Genomic DNA, 19008 nt, shown 5'->3' on the forward strand with positions numbered 1-19008 from the left:
AATAATTATTAGTTACAATTAAAAATAATTATTTTATCAAGAATGAGTTTAATTTTAATTGGGTTAACTTGTTTGTCTGGTTATATTTATACCTGAATTTACCACTCAGAGAGTTTGACTACAAATCTTTATTTCTAGAATAATGATCTCCTTGATGTTATATAGGAACATTGATATACAATGTTTGCATGATAATATGTCCTCCATGTTTTTTCTTTCTTTTTTTTTAATTTTATTTTATTATCTTATGTTAGTCACCATACAATACATCATTAGTTTTTGATGTGGTGATCCACGATTCATTGTTTTCGTATAACACCCAGTGCTCCATGCAGTATGCTCCATGTTTTTTCTTAGTATTTGTGTACATTTGTCTAGCCTATCTAGTATGTTCTTTGAGCGGTTTTATAATTGACATGTTGGCATAAAATAAACTTCTAATCTCTATTTTTAATGTAGATACTTTTTATTTTTTTATTTTTTTTAAAGATTTTATTTATTTATTCATGAGAGACAGAGGGGGAGAGAGAGAGAGAGAAGCAGAGGGAGAAGCAGGCTCCCAAGGAGCAGGGAGCCTGATGCGGGACTTGATCCCAGGACCCTGGGATCATGACCTGAGCCGAAGGCAGACGCTTAACCATCTGAGCCACCCAGGCGCCCTGTAGATACTTTTTAAAGGCTCTTTTTTTTTCCTTCAATATCTCTCTTCCAAATTTTCTGTAACGGGAAGAATGTTTTCTTGCAGTGTTTCTGTGTATAGCTCTATCTTCCTTCCATACAATTATAATCATTCTGTTGGTCCAGTCTTGTTTTCTGTCTTTTTCACAGTAGTGTTCCATCCCAGGTATTCTCATTTTACTAGTCTTCATAACCATATTTTTAAAAAGACTTATTTATTTATTTTAAGGAGAGAGAGTGCACATGAGCGGTGGGGAGGGGTAGAGGGAGAAGGAGAATCTCAAGCAGACTCCCTGCTGAGTGTGGAGACCAAGACACAGAGCTGGATCCCATGACCTGAGATCATGACCTGAGCCGAAATTAAGAGTTGGATGCTCAACCTACTGAGCCACCCAGGTGCCCCCATGACCATAATTTTTTAATGGCTCCATAATATTCCATTGTTCAAATGCCACAGTTTAAAGATTCCTATATTTTAGGTATTTTCCAAAATTTTATAATCACAGTGAGCACCATATATTAATATTGTTTCCATAAGTATGTGTTTTCTGCTTTTTGACTTATTCTCTGACATAAATTCTCTTTTGATGTAACTCAGTAGCAGGCTCACATGTTTTTTTCCTTGAGGACTTCAATGTGTTACTCCCATTATTGTTGGTCTCAAATGTCTGATGATAATTTAAGTATTTTTTTCCTTAGATGTCACTTGTTTCTTTTTTCCTAGATGTCCAAAGAATATTTTTTTTTCTTTAAAGTCCAGTAATTTTGTTAGACTCAGTCTTGGTGTTGGTCACTCTGTATTGCTATTCATAGGGACATGGTGTGCTTCTTTAATATGCAGTTTCAGATCTTTTCTTTCAGGGAAGTTTTCTTGAATTAGTGCTTTTAGTATTTGTTATTTTCCTTATGTTTTCTTTTTTTCTTTATTAGATCTTGTCTTCACTGATTTATTACTTTCAAACCATTTTAACTTTTTCCTTATTTTTAATTTTCAAAACTTCTTTATTTTTTGCCTGTCTCTAAGGTGTTACCTGTTGTGTTTATTCATTCTTATATTCCTTTTAAATTAGCCTTCATTTTTGAAGAGACTTTTGAAATTTCTAATTCTTTGCTAAGTTCTAACATCTCATTTCTAAGTTTTCTAATTCTGATTTATATTGTTTTTTAATGTCTTGTATCATTTTATTTTCTTCTTGGTCATCTCCTGAGAGTTCCTTTCATCTTATTCTCATAATAACTTCATTTGGGATTTATCTGTGGAGTTAGTTTCCCAAACTTCTACACAGAGATGGAGTTCAGGGTGTCTTTGCTAGCTTTACAAGCTCCCTCTTGTTTTCAGTTAGTTTTGTTTTTGTTTTAATGGTGACTTGTTTTCTGAGGTTGCCTAGCTTTGTTCCACTCACTTACTTGTATGTGAACTTTTGCTCTCCTTCAGCTCTGTTGACTCCATCCTATTCAGGTTTGCCTCTACTACTAACAGTGTCTCCTTAGTGTGGTGCCCTGACCTGGGAGATAGGCATCTCATCTGGTCAATTTGGGGAATTCATTGCAGCTAAACTTCTCTAGCTCTTCAGACCTTTCTGTAGACCTCTGTATAGTCCCACCAATGCAGCAGATAGTCCTGGTTTCAGCTGAGCTTGTCAAATTGGTCACCATGCTTTTTTTTTGAATACCTATTGGCTGTTTGGGGCTTTGCCTGTTCTCAGCTCTGTCTCAGACTCCCTGTTATTTCCTTCTGTTTCCTTTGCACAGATACTAATATTATGAGGGACTTGTGGCTGCTAATTGTTTGACTTTCTAGCATGCATTTTGGGGCTCATGAGGATCCCTGATCATCTAGTTTTGTTGTAAATGTTCATGGGATTTTACTTTTGCTGTCTGGGGTTTGCTGTCTGTCTATAAAACATACACGCACACACACTCAGTCATTTAAACTCACTGCACTAGGGATCCCCAAGACCAGGTTTAATGATTCACTAAGAGTACTCACAGAACTCAACATATAATCATACATATGGCTGTGATTTATTACAGTGAAAGGGTACAAAGCAGAATCAGTAAAGAGAAAAGGTGCATGGGGTGAAGTCCTGAGGAAACCAGGTATAAGCTCCAAAGCATCCTCTCTCAGTGGAGAGGAGGTACTTAATTTCCCCAGCATCAAACTGTGACATATATGAAGCGCTGTCTACCAGGGAAGCTCATTAGAGATTCGTTGCCCAGAGATTTTAGTGGAGGCTAGTTACCTGGGCACCCTCTATGTAGCATATATTGAAATTCCAAACTCCTAGAAGGAAAGCAGTTGTTCAGCCATAAACCATATCTTATACACAAACAGTTTCGGCACAATGAGCCACTTTTATCAGTCAGTGAGTCGCTCTTATCAGTTAGGGTAGTGGAAACCCTCCCAAAATCCCAGATACCAGCCAAGGGCCAACCTTGAGAAATAGGACTTTCTAAGGATAGGAAGTCCAGGCCTGCGCGCGCGCGCGTGCGCGCGCACGCACACACACACACACGCACGCGGTTATTCAGAGAGATTCAGAAACTCTGCCACCGCTGTAACAACTAACTTTTCAAAGTCTTCGAGTTAAAAGGATTTTAGGCAGGACAAATATGTTCAGATTTCCAGTTTTGAAGAGGTTACTGTTGCAGCAATGTGAAGGATGGATAGTAAGCCACTGAGAATGGAAGTGGGCAGTACCTCCTCCAGTGACAGTTGATTAGTGCTTGAGACAAGACACTGGGACTTAAAAAGAGGGAGGGGATGGGGGTACCTGGGTGGCTCAGATGGTTAAGCATCTGCCTTTGGCTTAGGTCATGATCCCAGGGTCCTGGGATCAAGCCCCACATTGTACTCCTGGCTCAGCGGGGAGCCTGCTTCTCCCTCTCCCTCTGCCTCTCTCCCTGCTCATGCTCTCTCTCTCTCTGTATCTCTGTGTCTCAAATGAATAAATAAAAACCTTAAAAAAAAAAAAGAAGAGGGAGGGGATGGAGTTGAAGGGATATTGTATATGTTTATGCATGTGTGTGTGTGTATGTATGTCTATATACACGCATGTATAGTATCTTGTATATATAAGTAGTGTTTAGTATATATATGTATGTATACATATATATGTATTTAGATACATATATATTACAGATTATAAAGCTACAATAAAATATGAATGGATATTTTTATCTCTGTGAAGATAAGCCTTTTCTAAGTATAAGAACAAAGTTATAAGTTAGGGAGACAGATATGATAAATTTAAGTGCATAAAAACTTAAAATCTGACAAATAGCAATCTTAAAAAATTAACAAAATTGAAAGAAAAATGGGGAAATATTTATACTTAATGAGAGCTTTAATGTCCTTATTATAGTAAGATCAATTGCAAATTAGGATTTAAAAAAATCTTAATAGCCCAATGGAAAATAAGCAAAGTAGATTAATGTGTAATTCACAAAAGAAGGAAAACACATGGTCACTTAGCATTTTTCAACCAAGAACCTTTAAAGCATGAACAACAGTGAAATACAAATTCTTTCATAAATTAGCAGTTTTTAAAAATGATAGTAGTTGGGGTACTTGGAAATTGGAAATAATCTAAGTGTCCAACATTAGATTATTTAGATAAGTTGATATACTCATACATTCATGTATTATCCAGCTGTTGAAATCATGTAGTAGAAAGTATTAGTGACAGTGCTGACTTTATAATAATAAAGTATGATCCCGGGTTTTCTGTTTATACTTACTGAATACACACAAACATACATTCACACAGAAAAATATTTAAACAATAAAACTAAGACTTATTTACAACAAAACTAAATGTTAACCAGTTTTTTTGTGGGTGGTAGGATTATAGATTTTTTTTCTCTTCTTTTTTGTGTGTGTGTATTTAAGATTTTATTAATTTATTTGAGAGAGAGAAAGACAGAGATAGTGACAGTGATAGCGAGAGAGAGCACAAGTGGGAAGGAGAGGGAGAAGCAGGCTCCCCACTGAGCGAGGAGCCCTACGTGGGCCTGGATCTCGGGACTCTGGGAGGGATCATGACCTAAGCCGAAGGCAGACACTTAACCGACTAAGCCACCCGAGTGCCCCATGTTTTGTTTTTTTATTTCAAACATTTATGTTTGAAAACTATGGGACCAACAAACTATGACCCAGTAGCTGACCATTATTTTTGTAAATAAAGTTTTATTGGAACACAGCCATGCTCATTCATACTGCTTTTGCTGTACAACAGCATAAAATATTTACTGCCTGGCCCTTCAAGAAAAAGTTTGCCAACCCTTGATCTATAGTGAGTGATGTACTTTTTATATTTAGAAACATATATTTATCCACAAGCACATACACTCTTACATAATAATGTAGGAAAAAATGGCATTGCTGCTTATAGGGATGTTTTTCATAAGGTTCTTGGCAATGTTTTTTTTTTCCTTAGAAATGGTTTGAATCTGGAACCAGGTGTAGGGGCTTAATAAGTGCTGCTGGTACTAACTTGTATTATTAGTACTTATTTTAAATATAATTTAGTAGATTAATACTTCACTTATCCAGGTCATTGGATAGTCTTTTAATGATACTCTAAAGACATGATGATTTAATAGCTGTAGAAAGGTCAGAAATGTATCAGAGAGATAGAGGGGAGCCATTTAAAGAAATCGGTTTGGCTACTTAAGGGTCTTTTAAAAAAGTATGTGTAAAAGATGGTCAAATGGGTACATGGACAATGAAGAATGAGTCATGAGCCCATGAGAATAGTGGCGGCTACTGCTGTGAACACAGCTCTGGGCAGAGATTCTGTTTAATTCTTAGAACAACTTTGACTGGAAAATAGCATTTTCTGTTTTGTGGATGAGAACACTGAGGCTTGGAGAGTTTAAGTAATTTACCCAAGACCCTGCAGAGTTTGGCCAAGACCCTGCTTGAACGAAGATATGTGGTTATTGTTAGCCTTTTTTCTTTTCTTAAATGGTTGCCATATAGGTCCACAGAACATGTATGAAGCAGTATTTGGAATTTAGGTTTTAACTTAATCAAGAGATGCATTTTTAACTATTTATAAAGTTTCATTATATGAAGTGGTGAGGTCCTTGTTCCTTGTTATATTCGAGTAGATTCTGGATGACCACCTTCCAGTAGGAATCCTGTGGCTGAGGCTGAATTTTATGTACGTCGAGGATCTATGAGGTCTATGTTTTATGACGTTAATGGTGTTAGTTTTTTTTTTAAGTTCTGCTTGTGTATTTAATCTAAATTTAGATTATATGAAGGACCATACTATATAAACTCTTAATGTGTTCAGAATTTTTTAAAAAATTAATGTTTTGCTAGGTTGATAATGTGACTCTGTAAACATCGTGATTCAGTAAGGATCTCTGTGTCTTTTTGTTTTTTTTCTCCTTTTTAGAGAGAGAGAGAGAGCTTGGGGATGGAGGGAGGGGCAGAGGGAAAGAGAGAACCTCAAGCAGCCTCCGTACTCAGCATGGAGGCCGATGCAGGGCTTGATTTTGTGACCCTGAGATCATGATCTGAGCCAAAATTAAGAGTCGGACACTTAACCGACAAAGCCACCCAGGCGCCCTCTATGTCTTTTATATAGTCAAGTCCCAAGTAGTTTATTTTTCCTTGAGTGTAGACCAGAGGAAAGTTTTGTCTGTTGGAATGGATATACTTTTCCTCAACAAAAATACAAAACACAAGCCGACGTACTTTGTAGTCTAACCGTCTGAAAATGAGGAGCCATATTTAATGCATGACCATAGTAATTATCTTATGTTAGGGTGTCTGGTAACAAATACTCCTTTTGTTTCCTTAGAATTTGTTTTGTATTAATCATAAATATTTTTGTTGTTGAGGGCTGATATATATTATTTTGAAACATCTTAGAAGTAGGTAGTATATGAGTTTTTATTATATATATATAGAAGCTAGTGGTTTCTGTGTGGTTTCTAGTGGTATATAGAAGCTTTTGGAGTATAATAGATTAAACTAGATAGAACAAACAAAAAACCTTCAGATTTGACTTAATGTTTTGTGCCAGATTTATCCGGGACCTATATGTATAGCTACTATCAGCCTACTAGAGCCTGATTCTTTGCTTTATTTGGAACTCTAACTTAACTCTTTGAAAACCAGTTTCCCCCTCTTGCAGATTCTACTATTAATTTCTATACTTATATTGCTGTTTCTGTGCACGGAAAAATTAGTTTAAATGTAAGATACTTAATCCTCAGCTCAGTAAATGATAATATCGACACAAGTTTGAAAGCAACATTTTAGTAAAAGTAGATAAAATTCATCTAGTTTTAATTCCAGATCTGTTTACTCAAACTGGATATTTGTTTATTCTGATCCAGCGGAAGCTAGAAAGAGAGAATGTCTCCACTGCCCCTAGGGATGAGTGTTTAGAGAAAGGCCAGTATTGCCCTCAGGCTGATGCTTTTGAAAGAAGGATATAGTCCATCCCCAGTCTAGGGTGTTGTCAGTTCTTTGTGATTTAGTTAATTTTTTTATTATGCTTCAACTGCTAAACTGCCAGTGCATCAAATGCCCAGATTCAAACAAATATATCCAAGTATCTAAAATATGTAGAGAAAATAAATTTGAAATATTGCTTATTCTCTGCCAGTGTTCTCTGATACTTACAAATCGTGATTTGGCTGGGATTAGCTGGGCCTTTTATTATGGTAGATATTCCTAACCCTGATGAGTTAATGTAGTTAATCTAAACATATTCTATTTTTCCTCTACAAAAGGGGAGGTTGAGGTAGCTCTGTTCCAAGATAATAAAATCATGACAAATATTTAATTACTAGAATATTGTTATGTATTAGGATCATCTTATAGTCCACTAAGTGATTTTTATGGTTGTCATAGTTGAAATCTGTTACTCTATGAACAAGAGAAGTCCTAAATCCCCTGTGAATAGTGTGGTTGACTGTTGCCATTATTTATATAGTTTATATAAAATGTTCTTATGAATGCTTACAATTGCATAAAATTTGTTCTTATTTTTATAGTCTGTTCGGCACTTGAAGTACTCCTTGTTTAAGAAATCACTACTGGGCAGTGTTTCGGATAACGGAATAGTAACTCTCTGGGATGTGAATAGTCAGAGTCCATACCATAACTTTGACAGTACACATAAAGCTCCAGCTTCAGGCATCTGTTTTTCTCCTGTCAATGAATTGCTATTTGTGACTATAGGCTTGGATAAAAGAATTATTCTCTATGACACTTCAAGTAAGAAGTAAGTGTGACACGATCATTTCTTAATTTAGTAACAAATAACTATTATCTCATTAGCAGACATTTGTGATTTTCATAGACCTCTGATTAATGTTTGGAAGATCTAAAGTTTGTGTACTTGTTATCTAGAAGGATAGAATTTTCTCTTTCTTCCCATGCAGAAAAAAATACATGAGATGTGGATATTCTTTAGAGTACATCTGATGTTGAATGTTGAGGATAGCATGTTAATGATTGCACATCTTTATTTTAGCATATAGGCATAGTATTCTTTTTCAGAAATACAACTAAATATGTATATTTTAAAAGCAATGTGATTAACTTGCTTTAAAATTAACTCATTATCAAGAGCAGGGTTTCTAAACTATTGACATTTTGGGCTGGATAATTCTCGTTTGTGGGGGGCTATCCTGGGCATTGTAGAATATTCAGCAGCATCCCTGATCTCTATCCACCAGAGGTTAGTAGCACTCCCCATATTAGAAAAAGTAGCAAAATTGCCCCCAGTTGTGAACCACTCATCTAGAGCTAAAGGTACATAATCTTCTAACTATCTGGGTCCATTGTGCCTTCTGGCTTTCTTCACAGTTATAGGTGTGCTTGGTTAGCTATAAAAAAAAAAATGGTACAAGAATGCTACAGGTGTATTCAAGACACCTGACAATATCTAAAGATTGTATGGAAGAAAATGGTAATGTTACAACTAGGGAAGGACCTTCTGTCAGTCCTTGTTAAAGTTTACTGTTACTTGTTTTACTTTTTTCTTTTTTAAAAAATTTTTCTTTTTTATTCTTTCTTTTTGAACTTTACTGAGAACCTTAAGAGTCAGTAAGCATTTCTCTCTTATACCAGATAACTGTGGCAAAGAGCTCAGCTTCAGCAATTCAGTATCCATATTTCTATATTAGCTTCATGAGGATCAAGCCACATGGATTCTGTTAGCTTTCTGGTCAAGAAATGCACAGCTAAAAGAGCAAAGTAGCAGCTGCTCCCCTGTGCAAGGTCATAGTCCTCTTGAGACCTGAGCAGGTCAATAAATGGAAAGGGGATGGTTAGGGCCTCCTTAACCCTGAGACTAGAGCCTTTGTTTGTGGAGTAACACCCAGGAAGTCTGTCATGTTCACTGTTGAAGTAGTAATTATTCAAAGAAATAGTTGCTGCTTCTACACGTTGTAGAATGTACCTATTGGAAGTGAATAGAAAAAATAGAATAGAGTATGCAGCAGTTCCTTTATATGCCGTTATATTAGAAAGGTCTCGTAAGTCTAGTTCTGAATTTATGCTTTACACAAATATTGGGGATGCATATTCTAAGTAACTTTGCCAAATGCTAAGTGACTTTGGTTTTGGTAGTTAGCTATCTATATGTCACATATACTTATATACCTGTATAGGCTCACATATCTAGATATACTTTGTTACCCTTTCCAAAGGCTAGTGAAAACTTTAGTGGCAGACACCCCTCTAACTGCAGTAGACTTCATGCCTGATGGAGCCACTTTGGCTATTGGATCTTCCCGTGGGAAAATATATCAATATGATTTAAGAATGTTGAAATCACCAGTTAAAACCGTCAGTGCTCACAAGACATCTGTGCGGTGTATAGCATTTCAGTACTCCACCACTCTTTCTAAGGTAAGGTATTTCTTTTCATTATTTTTGATTTTATTAAATAAGTCTAGCTCAGAATATGGAAATCATATTTTGTCCATTAAACACAGTGTAGTTTTACTTTATAATCATTTTTATATGAAAGCATTTTAAATGACTGGTACAAAGCCATTTGATACTTGGTTTTCAAACTATTTTTTTGTACTTAATTCTCATATTTCTCTCTTCAAAAAATATTTTAAAAGGCTTTTTGGTTCAGAGGGAAGCTCTCAGATCCACCAGCAGGCTTAAGATTTGTAAGGGAAATTATATTTTTAACCTAACAGGGAATTGATAAAATATTAATGTATAGTATGGAGCATTAGAAACCTGAGCTTTTAAATATTCCATTGCATTTCAGTCAAGTTTAAATAAAGGCTGTTCAAATAAGCCCACAGCTGTGAACAAACGAGCCATTAATGTGAGTGCTATCAGTGGAGGAGTTCAGAATTCTGGAATCGTCAGAGAAGCAGCCACCACTCCCATTGGCACAGCTCTACCACAGCCCATGACAACAGCCGGGGGGAAAGGAGCAGTTGCTGTTCAAGACAAAGCAGGTAAATGCTGCTTATGTGGAGTCTCCACCCAGCACCGCACCCCGGTATATATTATTAGCGCTTTCTTCAAGCACCTGGAACTCAAATTCACTTGTGTATTTAGGTAAAATTATTAATAGTTAGTGAAAATGGAAGAAGTGACCATTTTAACTTGAGCTATAAATTTTTAAAAAAGTAATGAAAGGCATCTATTCTATTTAGCTGAACTTTTGTTGTAAGAAATATTGATTATCTTAAAAACAGAATAATGCCAATCCAGAAATTATCCTTAATACCACTCCAGACTGGATGACTGTGCATTGTGTCTTCAGATTAATCAGTAGAGAATCTGATTCTTTGATGCTGTCATTTTGATTTGATCTCTGAGTCACAAAAAAAGCTATTAATGGCTTCTTTTATTTCATATTTCAGAATGTAAAGTAAGTCAGGTGATAAATGTATTTAAGTGCAGAATAGTGCCTGGCACATATTAAGCAGTATATTAATAGTTTATTAAAGAAAAATAAAAATTTTGCAATTTTTAAATAATTTCTTTTACTCTGATAATTGTATTGATGAAATGGTTCTTAAAGAATTCATTTAGACTTTGTGAAGGTGTAATATAAGCTTCCCTGTATTTACTGTAGAGAATATTCTTTTTCTCTAAATTCCTGAAAACATTTTTTTTCTTTTAAATTTTAAGAAGTTACACTATACTGTCAACTTGCAACGGATTTTTAAGACTGCATGGTAGGGGCACCTGGGTGGCTCAGTTGGTTGAGTGTCAGACTCAGTTTTGACTCGGGTAGTGATCTTGGGGTTGTGAGATCAAGCCCCACGTGTTGGGCTCTGCACTCAGTAAGGAGTCAGCTTGGGATTCTCTCTCTCTCTCTCCCCCCACCTCTTCCCGTACCCCCACTTGCATGCACTCTCAAATAAATAAATAAATCTTTAAAATAATTTAAAAAAGTCTGCATGATATACCACTGTGTTTCCAAACTAGCCTCATTAGAAATGCATGTATCCATGTCTTTTAAGGTTTCAGGACAAGTACTTAACTTGGACAAAAATATTTGTTGTACCTTCTCAGCATGAGTTTACAATTTCAAGTAGAAGCAAAACTTTAATTTGTTAGCCTTGATAGTATGGAATGGTTTTTAAAAAAATATAATAAGTATATATCTTCATTATAAATTTTCTGTTAATATCTACATTATCCTTACATAAAAGTCATTACATATTATATAGAAAAATAATTTCTTATTTAAGAACTCCCAGAAACAAATATTATTCCTATATACTTAGAAGAAGAAATTCATTTTGGAAATAGAACATTGGGTAATGTTCACCAAGATGTTGAATTAACTATATTATAAAAATTGTCATTTTATTATTATTCTATTCATAATTTCCAAAATTAAACAAAATAAAGTTTCTCTCATTTACTCTGAGCTTTCTGGAGTCTTACTGTTATTCATTTAGTTTTTAATAAGGAAATTCATGTGTAACGATGACAGCATTAATTAGGAAATGCAAGAGTTGGGTCTGCAGGGTCACTGATTAATGATAACTGTTGGCTGATTAACAAAGTTTCTGACAAAATGAATGTTTTCTCTGTACCCACAGAGTTAGAAACTTTTGTTTATTAATTTTATTTTGAAATAATTGCCAACTTATAGAAACATTTCAAAACTGTACAAAGAACTCCTGAGCTCTAGTATACCCTTTAGCAGATTCACTGTTTTATAAATTTTGCCACATTTGCTTCATCATTAGCACTCTCTTTCTCTCTCTCTCATACACACACACACACACACACACACACACACACACGTACGTACATACGTACGTACATTTTCCCCACTCTGAAATATTGAGAGTATGTTAGGTGTAAGTCTTGGGTCTGTGACTTCTACCAGCATGACTTTGGGCAGTTTTCTTAACCACTCTGAGTCTTATTCTCTCTTCCATAGATAATATTTAACTTTTAGGGTTATTGTGAAAACCAGAGAAGATGTATCAAAAGTGCCTGGCACATGATAGCCACTTAGTAAATTATGGTTTCGCAAATATTGTCATCACGGTTATCATCACTATTATTTTCAACTTCCTGTAAAATGAATCTGAAATTTGAAAGAAGTTCACGTTGCTTCTACTAAAGGTGCCAACCATTGCATTCCCACCAACAGTGTAGAGGGTTCCCCTTTCTCCACATCCTTGCCAACACCAGTTGTTTCTTGTGTTGTTGATTTAGCCATTCTGACAAGTGTGGGATGATATCTCATTATGGTTTTGATTTGCATTTTTCTGATGATGAGTGATACTGAGCATCTTTTCATGTGTCTGCTGGCCATCTGGATGTCTTGTTTGGAGAAATGTTTTGTTCATGTCTTCTGCCAATTTTTAAATTAGACTATTCATTTTTTGGGTGTTGAGTTTTATAAGTTCTTTATATATTTTGAATACTAACCCTTTATCAGATATGTCACTTGTAAATATCTTCTCCCATTCTGTAGGTTGCCTTTTAGTGTTGTTGTTTTCCTTTGCTGTGCAGGAGCTTTTTATTTTGATGAAGTCCCAGTAGTTTTTGCTTTTGTTTTCCCTTGCCTCAGGAGACATATCTACAAAGAAGTTGCTGTGGCTGATGTCAAAGAGGTTACTGCTTATGTTTTCCTCTAAGATTTTAATGGTTTCATGTCTCACATTTAGGTCTTTAATCCATTTTGAATTTATTTTTGTGTGTGGTGTAAGAGAGTGGTCTCATTTCATTCTTTTGCATGTTCTTGTCCAGTTTTCCCAACACCATTTGCTGAAGAGACTTTTTCCCACTGGATATTCTTTCCTGCTTTGTCAAAGATTAATTGACCATATAGTTGTGGGTTCCGTTCTGGGTTTTCTGTTCCACTGATCTATGTGTGTGTTTTTGTGCTGGTACCATACTGTTTTGATCACTATAGCTTTGTAATACAACGTGAAGTCTGGAATTGTGATGCATCATTTGCTTTTTCTTAAATATAGAGAACAAACTGATGGTTACCAGAGGGGAAGTGAGTGGGGGGGGTTGGGTGAAACAGGTGATGGGGATGAAGGACTGCACTTGTGATGAGCACCTGGTGGTCTATGGAAGTGGTGAATCACTGTATTGTACACCTGAAATTATTATTATGTTAACCACCCGGAATGTAAATAAAAACTTAAAATAGAGAACCTCTGCAGACTTGTTCCTAGTGCTTATTTTCAGAGGAAAACAGCAGTTTAAGAAGTAAAAAATGTCTTTAGCACTACTTTCAAATGTTACCAAACTTCTTTCTCCTAAAGTTCCAGAGGCTAACGTTATGCATTCATACATGTTTAAAGACCTAGAAGAAGGAGAGAAAATTTCTTCTTTATAACAGTTTAACTCTTGGTGTAAACACTTCAATGACAGTGATGTACAAATGTTCAGTAATATTTTAACTTTTTATCAGGTGTTACTAGAAAAGTTTATTTGCCAGGTTTGGACATTTTTGGATATGCTGACTGTTCTTTGTTTTTATCCCAGCTTTTCAATTTTCATTTGGGACCAAGATGACAAATAAAACACTATTTAAAATGTAATACAGGGGGCACCTAGGTGGTACAGTCCATTGAGCCTCTGACTCTTTGTTTCCGCTCAGGTCGTGATCTCAGGGTTGTGAGTTCCTGAATTCAAGCCCCACGTCAGGCTCCTTGCTCAGTGGGGAGTCAGCTTAAGATTCTCTCCCTCTCCTTCTGCCCTTCCCTTCTCTCTCTCCCTGGAAAAAATAAATAAATCTTTAAAAAAAATGTAATACAGTAACATGCTACCAATTAAAGTACCAGACTTTCATCACAGCTCTTGAATCACTAGAACTCATTCTTCAACCCAAAAATGAGCAAGAAGCTACTGAGCCCACAGAGTTCAGTCTTACAAAGTCCCTGCTCTAATTCCTTGCATTATATACTGGCAGGGAAAATAAACTGCTGCACATCTTTTCATTGTTGTGTACTATGCTATTCTTTATGAGTTTAGTGTTCTGGTTTCTTTCCTCTTAGTAAACTATCCTGAGGCTAGTAAAATCATTTGAGATCGATAATACTGAGAGCAGTGTTAAGCTTCCACAGTTAGTGAAGGAAAAGACAGAAGAGAGAAAAAAGGAGATCCATTTACTGCAGTTGTGAAAAGGAACTAACATTACTTGAATCCTGCTCTATGTTAGGCATCGTGCTATATGCTTTACAGACTTTTTTAATCATTTGTAGATGTTCATAAAAGTGAGCCCATTATAACAGAAGTTGGTTGTGTTCAGTATACTTTGTTTAAGAGGGCAGCAAAGTATATAAATCATTTTGGGAAAATTTCATCAAAGTGGCTAAAATAAAGTGGTATCATATAAATAAATAGATTATTTGCTTTTGGGAAGCCCTTCATTCCATGAAAATCATGGTTAACTGAGCTGTTGTTACATTGTTTTCTTTTCCTGGTGCTCACCTTTGTAATATTACCAGTATATGCAAAATACATTAATTTTTAGAACGTAGCTTCTGATGGTAAATTCATGTAGATGTAATAACAATTATTTTTATATCCAATTTTCCTATAAGGTTTGCCTCGAAGCATAAACACTGATACTACATCTAAGGAAACGGACAGTGGCAAAAATCAGGATTTCTTCAGCTTTGATGATACCAGAAAAAGTAGTTTAGGTGACATGTTCTCACCTATCAGAGATGGTAAGTCTGTTCAGATCAGAGGATCATATTCTTTTGCTGGCAGTCATTACTTTTTTAATTCTAGCTAAAAGATGTGGGTAATAGCTTCAGTCTGACTCCATTCATGACAGTTGCTAATTTTCTCAGTCCCCGGGGTAGTATCTTTTCCTTTGCCCTGATATTTCAGATGTTATCATTCTGAAGTATATGCTTGTCATTTTCACATGGGAACTATGCAAATAGCTCTCAAGTTAGCATTTTAATTTCCACAGAAGTTTCTTAAAAGTTTTGCCTCCATAGGCAGTTTTTTAGTTGTATCTACTAAATAAATCTTAAAATCTTGGCTATTTTGATAGGCAAAAAATATCTTCTAACCTAAAAAAATTTTGTTTTTTGATTATTAATATCTAATTGGTATACTTATTCACTGTTTTCATGGAGAAATACGGCAGGGGGATAGATTGCCTCATCTTTTACACTAACTGTGTGAAAGTAACACACACACATACACACTCTCCCTATTGCTAGGAGATGTTGCTACTAAAAAGAAAATAAAAACAAAAAGAAAACTTTACCATTTTGATAAATAGAAACATTATATATCATTGTTCATACTGTATGAACTAGGCACATTGTTTGGCTGAGTTTTTTTTGATACTGATGTTCATACTGTTTTCATTAATTGGGTAGTCTCACTGCTAATAGTATTATTAACAATATGGGTAAATTTCTAGAGCATGATTTGGCAGGTTAAATATTCATACTCTTTGGACTGTTAATTCCATTTCTATAAATTTACCTAATAACTTGTTCAGAGAATCCCACAAAGATTTGTATGTACTGTTTATTTTATAATAGTGGAACTCTGGAGCATATCTAAATGTCAGCAGTAGCAGGATGTTTAAATTGTTACATCCACTCATGATCTTACAAGATTTCATTTTTTACTTTAAATTGTCTGTTTTCCAAATTTTCTCTAATTAGTTTCGTAATCAGAAAGAATAATCACATATGTGATGGCACAGAATTACTTAGTGTATTCTGCCTTATCCTGGCCTGAAAATGACTACTTTAATTGCCAGGTCAGATTTCCGTATCTTCCACCTAATGAAAGAGGAAGCATTCCTTTCTTTCAGGATGAAGAGGGGTCAGACTACATAGTTAAAGAATAAAGAGGGGAAAGATGTGGGCAAAAGAGGGAAAAGTGGCTTGAGCTGGAGTTGAGAAAGGTTTTGGAGGTTAGTAACCATCTGGGAGCTTTGGCTTATGAGAACCCCTGGGGTAACTTTTGAATTGGAGAATGTAGGAAGGGGCTTTCTGAAAGTGTTTGAGTTATAAATGAAATTCTCTTTAATGATTTTTAAAAGAAATGAATAAAGGATAGAAATTCCTCTTTACTTTTTTAAAATATGATTAGAATTTGAGCTGTATGCCCTTCATTTATTAGCATTTCATATTATTAATAAAAGAACATGTGTACTAAATATAGTACTGGTTTTCATCATCAAGAAATTTATGTTTTGATTTCAAGAATGCAACTCTCCTTAGGTAAAAGGCTGAATCTGTTTGCACTTCAATTTCTTCATCTTTTAAATAAGAATACTTCTGCTTTTGTTAAGAGAAAACTAATAACTTCTAAAAGTATGTATGGTGATTAACATAACATAATAATAATAAAAAAAAGAACTTCTCAAACTCAACACCCAAAAAACAAATAATCAAGTCAAAAAATGGGCAGAAGACATGAAAAGACATTTCTCTGAAGAAGACATACAAATGACTTACAGACACATGAAAAAATGTTCATCATCATTAGCCATCAGGGAAATTCAAATCAAAACCACACTGAGATAACACCTTAACACCAGTTAGAATGGCAAAAATGGACAGGGAAGGAAACAACAAATGTTGGAGAGGTTGTGGAGAAAGGGGTACCCTCTTAGACTGTTGGTGGGGATGCAAGTTGGTACAGCCACTTTGGAAAACAGTGTGGAGGTGCCTCAAAAAATTAAAAATAGAGCTACCCTATGACCCAGCAATTGCACTCCTGGGTATTTACCCCAAAGACACAGATGTAGTGAAAAAAGGGCCATATGTACCCAGTGTTCATAGCAGCAATGTCCACAATAGCCAAACTGTGGAAAGAGCCGAGATGCCCTTCAACAGATGAATGGATAAAGAAGATGTGGTCCATATATACAATGAAATATTACTCAGCCATCAGAAAGGATGAATACCCAACTTTTACATCAACATGGATGGGACTGGAGGAGATTATGCTAAGTGAAATAAGTCAAGCAGAGAAAGTCAATTATCATATGGTTTCACTTATTTGTGAAACATAAGGAACAGCATGGAGGACATTAGGAGAAGGAAGGGAAAAACGAAGGGGGGGAAATCAGAGGGAGAGACGAACCATAAGAGACTATGGACTCTGAGAAACCAACAACGTTTTAGAGGGGATGGGTTAGCCTGGTGATGGGTATTAAGGAGGGCACATACGGCACGGAGCACTGGGTGTTATACGAAAACAATGAATCGTGGATCACTACATCAAAAACTAAGGATGTATTGTATGATGACTAACATAACAATATATAAAATTAAATTAAAAAAATAAAAGTGTATGTGTGTTGTGTAATTACTAGGTGTCTGTACACACATGCAGATGTATGGTTGATCCTCCTACTACTATGATAATCATGTATGATAATTCATTGGCCATTTGAGTTTCTGACGGATTTTTTTATGACTTGTGCCCGTTTTTCTATTAATTTGCTAAAATGAAGTTAGGCAATTTTTGGTTGTTAATTGGTAAATTAATAGTATTATAGTATTGGAATATTCTTACACATATTCTGCCATTAAAATAAATATTAATAATATCTTATGTTTTGTATATCATTGTAATGCTCACAAACTATTTTGACGTTGTTTCAATTGATCCTCAAAACAATCTTGTGAGATGGTCAGGACGTTATTCCCATTATATAGATGCAGAAACTGAAGCTTAATTGTATTAAAGGCTTGTTGTCTAAGGCTATTAAGTGGTATAGGCAGAGTTGGATTATAGATTTCTGGAGCCTACTGCAGTGCTTTTCTAGTATACCTGGCTGTCTCATTAAATGACCCTATACCATAGAATTACTCTTCATACTTGTTGCTATGCATGAAGTGAAAAGAATAAAAAGGGAAGTTTATATGAGTCCCAGCTATAACTTCACCCAGATTTTCCTTTTTAAAATCGAACTCTTTGGGGAATGAATAGGAAGCTTAAGTTGCTATGGCTTCTTTTTCACAATTTTAAAAATTTGATTTTCTAATTTTATTATAGATGCTGTGGTTAACAAGGGAGGTGATGAGTCCGTAGGCAAAGATGGTAAGAACTATTGAGAAGTATTTTTAGGAAAATTAAAAGTGATATTGTGCTATCTATTGATAAGTAACAGATTACCCCAACATTTTTTTTAAAGATTTATTTATTAATTTGAGAGAGAGAGAGAAAAAAAGAGGGAAAGAATTTCAAGCAGACTCCGCACTGAGCGTGGAGCTGGACACAGGGCTTGATCTTACGACTCTGAAATCATGACCTGACCCAAAAGCAAGGGTCAGTTGCTTAACCGAATGCACCACCCAGGCACCCACAAATTACCCCAACATTTTGAAACTTAAAAGAACATTTATCATCTCATAATTGTGGGTTTAGAATCTGAGCATGGCCTAGCTGGTGCCTTTGGCTTAAGGTCTCTCTTGATGCTTTAATCAGGATGTCAGCAGGGCTGCAGTCCTATCAAGGCTTGACTGGGCAAGGATCTACTTCTAAGCTCATTTTATGTGGCTATTAGCAGAAGATGCCCGTCCCTTCCCATGTGGGCCCTTCTGCAGGGTAACTAACAACATGGCAGCTGGCTTCCCTCAGAGTTGGTGAGCAAGATAGTCAGAGATGGCACTCAAAATGGAAGCCGCTGCATGTTTGTAACCTAATCTTGGAAGTGACATCCCACCACTTTTGCTGTGTTCTCTTTGTTGGAAGCAAGTTACTAGGTCCTGCCCACATTACCTGAGGGCATGGATCCATGCCAGGAGGCAGGGATCATTCGGAGCCATCTTAGAGGCTACCAAGATATACTACAGATATATACCAAATTAACAATTTTCAGTTATCAAAAACTAATAATATTGACT

General features: G+C 35.7%; 1 protein-coding gene across 5 annotated transcripts in view; it reads left to right on the forward strand.

The window, feature by feature from the left end:
- Positions 1–19008, forward strand: part of NEDD1 (NEDD1 gamma-tubulin ring complex targeting factor) — a 51720-nt gene that overhangs the window by 18935 nt on the left and 13777 nt on the right. For 3 of the 5 annotated variants that reach the window (XM_088025292.1, XM_088025295.1, XM_088025296.1), the window contains exons 6-10: positions 7699–7928; positions 9361–9562; positions 9939–10134; positions 14716–14844; positions 18158–18202. In XM_088025292.1, coding sequence (XP_087881418.1) covers positions 7699–7928; positions 9361–9562; positions 9939–10134; positions 14716–14844; positions 18158–18202 — 802 coding nt within the window. The remainder of the gene's footprint in view (positions 1–7698; positions 7929–9360; positions 9563–9938; positions 10135–14715; positions 14845–18157; positions 18203–19008) is intronic. The other 2 variants (XM_088025293.1, XM_088025294.1) reach the window with 2 other exon arrangements.

Source organism: Eumetopias jubatus, unplaced genomic scaffold (genome assembly GCF_037043125.1).
Source record: "Eumetopias jubatus isolate StellerSeaLion01/CBP00866 unplaced genomic scaffold, mEumJub1_p1.0 scaffold_8, whole genome shotgun sequence".
Lineage (NCBI taxonomy): Eukaryota > Metazoa > Chordata > Mammalia > Carnivora > Otariidae > Eumetopias > Eumetopias jubatus.